This window comes from Limulus polyphemus, unplaced genomic scaffold (assembly GCF_000517525.1).
Source record: "Limulus polyphemus unplaced genomic scaffold, Limulus_polyphemus-2.1.2 Scaffold3673, whole genome shotgun sequence".
NCBI classification, from domain to species: domain Eukaryota; kingdom Metazoa; phylum Arthropoda; class Merostomata; order Xiphosura; family Limulidae; genus Limulus; species Limulus polyphemus.
The window spans coordinates 79,330-90,504 of NW_013669283.1; the positions used below are offsets into that span (position 1 = coordinate 79,330).

General features: G+C 30.8%; 1 protein-coding gene across 1 annotated transcript in view; it reads right to left on the reverse strand.

Annotated features, from left to right (window-relative positions):
- Positions 1-11,175, reverse strand: part of LOC106469828 (venom carboxylesterase-6-like) — a 50,676-nt gene that overhangs the window by 15,041 nt on the left and 24,460 nt on the right. Inside the window, exons 5-7 of the mRNA XM_022398388.1 lie at positions 8,979-9,172; positions 7,196-7,340; positions 1,047-1,222 (exon numbers count right to left, since the gene is read on the reverse strand). Coding sequence (XP_022254096.1) covers positions 1,047-1,222; positions 7,196-7,340; positions 8,979-9,172 — 515 coding nt within the window. The remainder of the gene's footprint in view (positions 1-1,046; positions 1,223-7,195; positions 7,341-8,978; positions 9,173-11,175) is intronic.

Consider the following 11,175-nt stretch of genomic DNA (forward strand, 5'->3'; position numbering starts at 1 on the left):
CCGAAGCTTTTCGATTGATAAGCGTTATAAAAATCACACTTATAGCTTTCAAAGTTTATAGCACACTGATTATAGCGAACTACTAATAGACACTCTCCTTGGAGCGTCACGTTGGTTATATTTATGGGCGTGGGATTCTTTTGATTCTAACTCTCGAGAATCTTCTACAACTTTGGAGAATAGGCGGGAGTTTCGCAATACATATCTAACACTATAAGCTATGCATGTTTTTGAATATAAATTTAATCCAAACAAACGTTGATATTAAAATACATATATAACAACAAATCCGTTACACTGGCGAAAAGCTTTAGCAGATATTTCTATTGCAACATCTCAACCAACAATTGGTCCAGTTATCAACGCTATTTTCTAGTTTTGAACAACTCGACTTTCAAGATCTACGTATCTACGAGAGCCAATGTTTCCATTTATGAACGTTATATTTTAAGATCTGTGTAAGAACTCAGCTAACAGGTGTTTTCGTATATCAAAGTTATCTTCAAGTTTTGTACAACGAAAAACCTTTTCAAAAAAGTATTTCTGTGACCCTGATGATTTTCAGGCTTATCTTAATTAGAGATAGTTTATGTATCTGTGGGGATATTTAACAGAAGTGAAATAAATTATAGAAAGTAAAAAGTTATTAGAAGTGTTAAAAACTAATATTTAAATGTTAATGAATAAAAATTGTATTCGTAGTTTAAAATGTTTTTTCAAAGAGCTAAAGCAAAATCCTTAACACAAAAATTTATTTTAAGTTATCAAAGTGTTATCATGCATGTGAATTTTATCTTTATGGTCAATCCAATTAGTATTCAATTGTATATATTATAATTATATTTTATATAATTTATTGCATGCATTGTTATTAATTATAGTTTACATAATATTATTTATCCTATTATATTGTGTATATTTCAGTTTATTATATTCTATTGAATATATTATTTCTAAACAACAATGGTTTAATTCAACAAAAAAACTCATCTTAATTGAAATCAAATATACAAAATATTTTTAATGAGATTAATTGACTTGCTTACGTCTATAAGTCTTGTGAAGGAAGATTTAAGGTTTTCTAGCTGAATATTTTGGAAGTAGTGGAACTTAACAGCTGTGATAATACTACTCAGGTCATCGTGAGGTTGGAAGTAAGGGCGTAGCAAATATTCTAGGATATCATCAGAGGAGTTACACTGCTGTAGTTCTGTGCTCAGTGCTTCAAATAGAAACAAGTAGTGTTCAAGTTCGGGATCAGGTAAAAATGAAATCAATGCTTGAGTAAAAAAAATATATTGTATTTTTACTTCAATATTATGTAACGATTAGAAAAATAACAAGTTTGCTTTCTTACAAGAACGAAAAAAGCGCAAATTCTTGAACTGAAACAATCTTTCACCCCACCTTTACCTTACAAAAATAAATAAAAAAGAAACTTGAATATCAATATTTTGTTATTTATGCCAAGGCAACACTAACTGTAACCTAAAAGCCTGGGCTACTAAAACAAATAGGATTTTCCATTATTTATTCTTTTACTAATATATATATAAGAAAACACTGTAATATCAGACTTTTTTCCTTCTTTTATTAATTTATTCTACCGGTTTCGTGACTTCAGAGGTCACTCTTCAGGAAATAGTTTTACTGAGAATCTATAACAAAAAACATACAAATACCGCTTTTCAACTAAATATAAATAATCTAAATTAAATACATTACAAATTTTCAAAAATAAACAAAACAGCACTATAAAAGATTTTTTTTGAAAGAAAGGAAATTTGCATTTTGGAGAAGCTTGAAAGCTGAAAAATTAAACAAATTATGGGAAAATGGAATTAAAGAGGAATCCCCATTAATATCTTTCAAATTTTGCGAAAAAATTAATGATGCTATTTCAAATGAAGAAAAGCGAATGAGAACAAGAATGGAAAATCAAAAGATGAAGTTTACAGAAATTGACTTGAAAATTTGGAATTTATTCAATGAAAAAAATGGAGAATAATAATTTTTAAAGTACTCAAAGAATATTGGAATGAGTTATGTAGAATGGAAGAGTGAAGAAGTGATGAAAAATGGAAATAAGTGGAAATGTGGTTTATATAAAAATTAAAGAAAGACAAAAAGAATCCAGAGAGGGGAAGGAAAAATGAAAGTTATTATAAATAAAGATGAAGATTGTCAAGATGTTGATAATAAAAAATGATAAAATATATACTATAATACATGAAATTGGAGAAAATATGATAGATACAATAACAAAACTAGATGGAATCCTAGAGGTGTGGATATAGAAACTAAACATGTTCGAAATCAACACAAAGTAGAAGAACAAAGAAATGAAAGATTCAAACAAATGAGTTTCAATAGGATGAAAAATATGAGACATGGAGGAATAAAAGAGAGATTATACGACAGACCTACGAATTTTAGAAAATATGACATAGTTTTAAAGAAAACTTTTAGGTAAACAGGATCAGCATTTTCTGAAAATTGTTAATTTAACCGAAACTAATATGCAAGAAAATGAAATACGATTATTAGCAAAAGGATTATCATTTACTCTTGCAAATAAACCTAATAAAATCCGGGATATTGTGAGGTTTTCCAATATGAATACATTCACTGTTTGTTTCGAACAACAATTCATCAATCTCTTTTGATTTATGGGTTTTTAGGAAGTACCTAAAAATACCCAATTTCTGAATTACTTAAAATGAGATATATTTCTTTCTTGTTAATATTATCAAAAAGCCATAAACAAAATTATTAAATTTTTCTTTTATGAAAGTTATGCATCTCAATTTATTTAAACTTCCTTTTTTTTTTGGTAAACCTTTGTATCGTTTAAATGTTCATAAACCATCTGATTATATAATTGTTGGATCATTATTACCCATATTTCATCTTTATCCACTTTTTGAAATATCAAGTTCGATTTTTTTTAAGTTTCTTGAGCGATTTCCGTTCCTTTAAAGTTAAATTATCCTTCCCTTGTTTTCAGTAACATCATATAATTCTATTTTTGACAAAGTAACTGTGATTCCGGATTTATTCCTTGAACAGGACTCCCCAATGGCACAACGGTATGTCTGCGGACTTACAACGCTAGAAACCGGGTTTCGATACCCGTTGTGGGCAGAGCACAGATAGCACTTGTGTAGCTTTGTGCATAATTAAAAACAAACAAACAATCCTTGAACAGGATCAAAATCTGATTTATCTTTTACTGAGGATTCATCTTTATTTGAACCATCATAAAAATATCCTTTAAGTCTAATTTCCTATTGAATTCATATGTATATTTTAGGAAGACCAATTGTAGGAGGAAATAAAAATAACTACTGATTGTAAGTTTGTTTGTAAGTAAGCACAAAGCTACACAATGGGCTATCTGTGCTCTGTTCACCACGGGTATCGAAACCCGGATTCTAGCGTTGTAAGTCCACAGACATACCGCTGTGCCACTGGGGGGGGGGTGGGCGATTGTAGGAGGAAATAAAAATAATTACTTAACATTTAAGTGATCTTTTAGACATATTGTTAAAACCTTTTTTATCTCATAGTCCTAGTTTAATTAGAGATGATTGTGAATTTGTTGAAAAATTGCCAAGAAAATTAGAAGAAAATCAGAGTTTTGTTTCTTTAGATGTGTTAGCTCTGTATCCAAGTGTTGAACATGATTACGGACTTAAAGCTGTGGAAAGTTTTCTAGATAAATACAAGGAATTAATTCATACCAGGGTTAATAAAGGTTTTATCTTATAAGGTTTATATATAGTTTGTTTTTAATTGTTTACTTATGAGAAGCAAATCTTTCACCAAATATCTGGTACAGCAATGGGCACAAAAGTCACTCCAACTTATGCTAATATCACTATGGGATTTTTCGAATTACAAGTATTTAATATACTACCTAATTATTTTAAAGATTTTAAGACGATTGTTTGGTAATATGCAAAGATACTCAAGATATTAATGAATTTGTTGGAATTTTAAATTCAATAAACAAGGAAATTAAGTTTACCTACGAAATATATAATAATGGCTTGCCATTTTTAGATGTGTTTGTAAATGTTTCACCAGAGAAGGAAATTTTAATTGACAATTTTTATAAACCCACAAACTCTCATCAATATTTAGATTTTTTAATAGTCATCCCAAACATATAAGATTAAATGTAAATCTTGCAAGTAGATTATATCGTTTGGTTTCCAATGAAAAAACAAGAGGTAGTTGATTATCAGAACTAAACAAAATTTTAGTTCAGTGTCACTATCCGGAGAAAGTTATATTAAGAGATTTTGAGATTGTTCAGAATAACTTTCGTAATAAAAAACATTTAAACAGAGAGATTAGTGAACCTAAAGAGAACATTATACTTTTTTGTTGTAACTCATTGCCAAAATATAAATACTGATATTTCATTTGTTAATATACAATTAAAACAAATAATAAATAAAATACTGAAAGATGTATTCAAAAATGATAAAATTATTTTATCAAAAAGACAACCTAAAAGTTTGTATAAATTATTGAATAAACCTAAAGAAAGAGATTTTTCTAAAGAAGGTATTTTCAGTTTCGAAAGAAATATGTGCTTTGTGCAATTTAGGTTATATGAAATCTACCAAAACAATAAAGAACAATAACAAATAAATTTTGTATTTTATTAATAGCTCATTTAATTGCAATAATAAGAAAGTAATATATCTTTTAAAATGTGTAAATTGTGGTGAATTATATATTGATGAAACAGATAATTTAAGATTAAGGATGAATTGACATAAATTCCATGTTAGATGTCCCGAAAAATGCCTACTATATGCCAGTAAACATTTTAATGAATGTATTTTGAGAAAATTTACAATTCAAAAAAGAACTATATTTTCGCGTTTTCCCTTTTTGGGAATGTAATGTAAAACACAAAAAAACATTATTTTTCGAAAGTATTTTATTTTTTTGGCGCTACTTTAAATAGATTGTAGTAAGAGGGCAGAAATGTCGTGTAAAGTCGGTAGGAAGGATGAAATCCTGAAAACAGTTACTTAGACTTTCAAAAAAGAAAAAGTAAGTAAAAGTATGAAATTATAGTACAAATAAATTTAATTTCTGTTATTATAATAAGAAAAGTATAATTAGAATAAGATTTTAATTTAAAAAGGAAAGTATATTGACTAATTTTATTTATTTTTCAATGTTTGTAATGTATTTAATTCAAACATGGAGTATTCGTTTGTCTGTAATTAAGCACAAAGCTACACAATGGGCTAGCTGTGCTCTTCTCACCACGGGTATCGAAACCTGAATTCTAGCGTTGTAAGTCCGCATACATACCGCTGTGCCACTGGGGAACTACATGGAGTGTATTATATGTTTGTACATTTGGAAATTATATGTATTTAATTTAGATTATTTATGTTTAGTTGAAAAGCGGTATTTGTATGTTTTTGTTATAGATTTTCAATAAAACTATTTCCTGAAGAGTGACCTTTGAAGTCACGAAACCGGTAGAAGAAATTAATAAAAAAGGAACAAAAAGTATGATAATCCAGTGTTTTCTTATTCGTATCTTATTCGTGTAAAATGATTTGTGGTTCCGAAACGCTGCAACAGGTGTCCAGTATATACTTGTGACACAGAGGAGAAAGTTAGACGTTGTGTGAAACACTTCGAGGAAACACTGAACTGAATGTTACGAAATCACACAAACAAACACAAAACAAAGTCATTGTCCTGTGTTCTTGAAACACACACACACACACAGATATGCTGTGTATTAATGATATACATGCAATAAAACCAATATTCTGTGTATTACTGAAACACACTGAACAAAACCAATGAAATGCTGATGTGTAATTTGCAATAAGGGCATCGAAGTAAAGTAAATACCTTATAACAAATAAATTTACAATTCCATATTGTCAAAAAAAAAGAATATGCCGTCTGTACATTAATGGTATTTTTACACAGTTGAAAACCATACACGATCTACACTTCGGTTGCTGTTGATCCAGAAATGTTTCCATAGTGACTGTATTACGTGTAGTTCACCAAAGCAAGCATCAGACTTATTGGCGGACTAAACTAATGCATTAACAATGTATATTTTGTGGGATAGTAAGAACATATATCGTTATTCCCTGGGTCATAAGATCACTATATTAACTAAAAAAAACACCACAATTTCTGAATAAAAGTGCTAAACAATATACCACAGTGATGCTAAGATGCTTCATTAGGTAAACGAATGATGAAAAAAGATGAAAGACGCTGTAGATGCCGATTAATGCAAAGTTATCTCTAACTTTCTCATTTTATCACCAGATAGGTTGCAACAAAATGTTATTATTGGTAAAAACCAACTGAAGCAAAATGTTACTACTGGTAGCAACCAACTGAATCAAAATGTTACTATTGGTATCAACCAACTGAATCAAAATGTTACTACTGGTATCAACCAACTGAAGCAAAATGTTACTACTGGTAGCAACCAACTGAATCAAAATGTTACTATTGGTATCAACCAACTGAATCAAAATGTTACTACTGGTATCAACCAACTGAAGCAAAATGTTACTACTGGTAGCAACCAACTGAATCAAAATGTTACTACTGGTAGCAACCAACTGAAGCAAAATGTTACTATTGGTATCAACCAACTGAATCAAAATGTTACTACTGGTACAACCAACTGAAGCAAAACTGTAGCCACACCACAGAGAGTATAAAAGGTGAACAGTACGAATTGAAGCTACATTTACATGCTTAAAAAACCGAGGTATTTTTACGTATTATATAAATATGCACCTTTCATGTACTTATTTGAAATATTATTCATGTATAACCTTTATATTAACACCTCTGCTAGCAGATCGAAATATTGTTTCGAAAAAGTTGAATAAAGCCCATTAACATCTTTGAGATAAGTCACACTCTTCCGCTTAAACCTTAACAAAAAATCTAATATTATATGAGATATACATTTTGATACACACACAAAACATGGAAGGGCAATCCAAAGCACTTGATATTAAGAGTAAATTGACTTGTAAAGCATCAAAAATACAACCGAAAAAAATAAGCCTTTGGTTTCTTGTTCATCAGATATAATATGTTATATTGTACAACTGTGTAGATTTTTATTAACTAAATATTTTATTAAATACGTCTGTAATTTTTTACTTACCATAGAAATCTAAAGATGCTTCTTTTTCTGTGATCCCAGCAAGTAAATGTACGTTTTGTGCCAAACCTTTGGAGTACATTTGGTACGGATGATCTGTTAACATTGCTCCTGTCAAGTTCTTTTCAATAACTGGCAGAAACATCGACTAACAAGGTAAAAATAATATTATTTTATTGAACAGCCGGAATTTAAGAATGTTTTTAGTTTTGTTTTTCCTTAATTATACTTTTGACAAATATTTACTCAGTCTTTCACATTAAATAATTTACCTATTTAAAATTATCGTTTGTCCTGAAAAGAAAAACGAGCAATACTTTGGTTACCAGAATGTTTAGATCAATACATGTGAGCTCTTTAACAAGGTTAGGGATATAAAAAGGCGGCTGCTACAACAGTGAATAAAAAAGACCACATTACTCACATTACATATATTTTCTTTGTCCTTTTTTCTCTAACACCATACACATTATCCAGGGAGATAGTATAGAAAGAAGTAAAAAAAAAAACTTGTATAAATGTGCAATCACCCTTAAAAGCATGCGTAGTATTCATGATAATGTTTTAAGTTAGAATGAAGAATCTCGTAGGAATACAAAAGCATGTGGATAACTATCTGCTCAGAGAAATATAGTTGTTTTACTCTTTCCTATTTAACTGAAATTCATGCAGTGGGATAAGTGAAGTACTTTTAACGTTTTAAAGAAGCATGTTGCTGACAGAAGTGTGTTTATAAAAGATATTTCCAGGAATATTTTTAGTCAAAACTCGAATTAAAAAAAAAAAAGTCAAACCTTTCCGTAAAATTCGCCGTTTAATTTATTCTGCAATTTCAGTGTGCTTGAGATAAAGGCCTCCATACTAATATAGTGTGCAGGTTAATTTTTTAAATATTAAAAATAGATAATTGCATGTTGTTAAGCGTAAAGCTTTACAATGGTCTATCTGTGCTTTGCCCACCGCGGGTATCGAAGCCCGATTGTTATCGTTATAAGCCTTCACACTTACCGCTGAGCCACGGGAAGTCACAAAATAAATAAAAGACTGTACATTTCCAATAAGATTTTTTCCACCTCTATAAACTTTTCAGAAAACTATAGCATAGTCTGAGTAGCACTTCCAAAAAAAAGTTTCTAACTTCAAAACACTGCACCAGAAAGAGCTAGTATCGCGATGCAGGATAATCAGTGTAATGACGTTTTACTCAACTAACTTTTACACGAGTTAAGATAATTTTAACAACGAAAAAATACTTCAGCTCAAATTATGAACATTGTGATCGTAGATGTTTGGATGATGTGTGTTAGCTGAAGACTGATTGAAGAGAGTGTCAAACAGCTATGCGTCTTCATTTAACTAAAACCAGAAAAATCAGTCGTGCCAAACACTTTATAAAGCAGCACTTAAACACATGAAAAGGTTAAATATGCTTAGATAAACTGATAGGATTGAAATAAATGGTCATCCAGCTTTATAAAATTCTTTTGTTTCTTTGTTGCTACAAGAGTCATGTTCTATTCCACCAAAACATTCATATATATATCGTTATTTTAGTACCTGCAGAATATCAGAAGTCCTGTATTTAGTCAAACTGTAACACAGATACATTGTACCTTGCTCGAAACAACTCAAATTACCGTTGTTTCTAAACTAAATTTGGATTTTAAATTTTAGACTTGTACTTTTCTGAACTTCTACGTCTGGTTCGGTGTTTTACACATCAGATAAGCAAGTTTTGCATAACGATAATCTGAATTTAATTTCCAAAACTTGAAGAACGTCTTACATTTGGAGACTTTGCTTGGATCTCTAGTAAAGCTTCGACACTTTTCTGGCGAAGGCAGTGAAGGAGACCAGAGGAAGGAAAAGGCTGACATCCTAGACTGAAGGCAGCGTTCTGAGCATGTTGTCGTGGATTACTTGTTACAGCCCAAGGTGCGAATCCCGTGCCACTGGCTACCACAGCTCTCGTAAAGTAACCTGTCAGTAGTATTAATTAGAATATAATCCACAATTCAGATTAACAACACTTATTTAAGGTAAATACAGTTCATCATAACCCAATGAAAATGGGATAGAGATATAAATATCATGTTTAGATATCACAGAATCTAGTGGAAGATAATTTATAATATATAAACTAAATAAATAATACGAAACTATGCGTCAACAACAATAGCCCGGGTCACAAATAGCCCAAACTGACGTCGTTATAAGCACAGTTGCTCTACAAAAACAAAAACTAATTATTGAGCTAGATAAAGTTAAGTAAGAATTATATAAAATATAATTAACATATAAACTTTGGACTTACAAAAAGTTAGATTTAGAATCTTACGTAAAGAACAATGGGGATGGAGAGGTTTCAATTATCTGTTGCTGCGAACTACACAAAAATTTTCAGCAAAAAATTATTTTAATTTTAACTGTTGATCGAAATAAGATTATTAACAAGCTAACTATTTTACTCCACAAGTAGTAAACAAGATGTCTCATAATTATATTATGTGGTTCTTTATCTAAACTGAAGATGTCGCTTTAATTAAACCTACATTTCTGTTATTAAATATCACTACAAAAGCCACTGCATATTAAAATATTTCTTGAGTAGCCACTAACGTGCTCATAACATGACCTTCATGTATGATTTAATGAATTACCTAGGCTATACAGTTGGGAAATTCTTGACAGACTCACTGGTGATTTTTAAAATTAACTTAAACTTGAAGTTAACTAGAAGATATCTTAAATGGCCGATTGAAAATGTATTTACTTTATCTTAATGATTCTGAAAATCAATTACTTAAACTATAAGAGTCAACTGTTTGGGGTTATAATGGATACTGGATAACTAACACGGGCTATAAGGGATATTGGATAACTAACACAGATTATAAGGGGAATTGGATAACTAACACGAGTTATAAGGGATACTGGGTAACTAAGACGGGTTATAAGGGATAATGAATAACTAAGATGGGTTATAAGTAATACTGGATAACTACCACGGGCTATAAGGGATATTGGATAACTAACACAAGTGACAGTTAGGTAATAGAATAAAAAAACACCGTAAATTAGGTGTCTCATGATTGCTAGCTGTCATCCAACGTGCAGTTTTGGTGTTTTTGTTTGCTTGTTTTTTAGTGTAAAGGTTACACAATAGACTCGTGGAATCGAACCCTGGACTTTAAGGTTATAAGTCCTAAACTTACCGCCGACCCACCGGAAGGTGACATAGTATCCATAATAATGGATCATTATTTACTTATTCTTGAATTTTAAAATAAAATACTTTTTGATCCTAATGTAATGAAACCGTGCACTAAAAAGAATATGTCCAGTTGATGATGTTGTTTGAATAAACGAAATCTGTGTAATCTCAAAGCATATGTTCATTGCGGCAAGAAGTTATTAATAACAATACCGCGATACCTGAATTATTATTATTCCTTTAAAGTCTAAAAATTCTCTTAAAAAATCATCCAGAATAATAATTAGTTTATTTAAAAATAATCCAAACGTTCTATGTTTGGGAGTAAGGTTGTTTTGTTTTTGTTTATTTTTTACTAAATGACCATCTAGATATATAACAAAATTCAAATCTAATGATTGTTTGTTTTTTGAATTTCGCGCAAAGCTACACGAGGGCTATCTGCGCTAGCCGTCCCTAATTTAGCAGTGTAAGACTAGAGGGAAGGCAGCTAGTCATCACCACCCACCGCCAACTCTTGGGCTACTCTTTTACCAACGAATAGTGGGATTGACCGTCACATTATAGCACCCCCACAGCTGAAAGGGCGAGCATATTTGGTGGAACGGGGATTTGAACCTGCGACCCTCAGATTGCGAGTCGAGCGCATTAACCACCTGGCCATGCCAGGCCTTTTTTATTTAAGCACAAAGCTACACAATGGGTTATCTGTGCTCTGCTCACCACGGGAATCGAAACCCAGATTCTAGTGTTGTAGGCCCGGCATGGC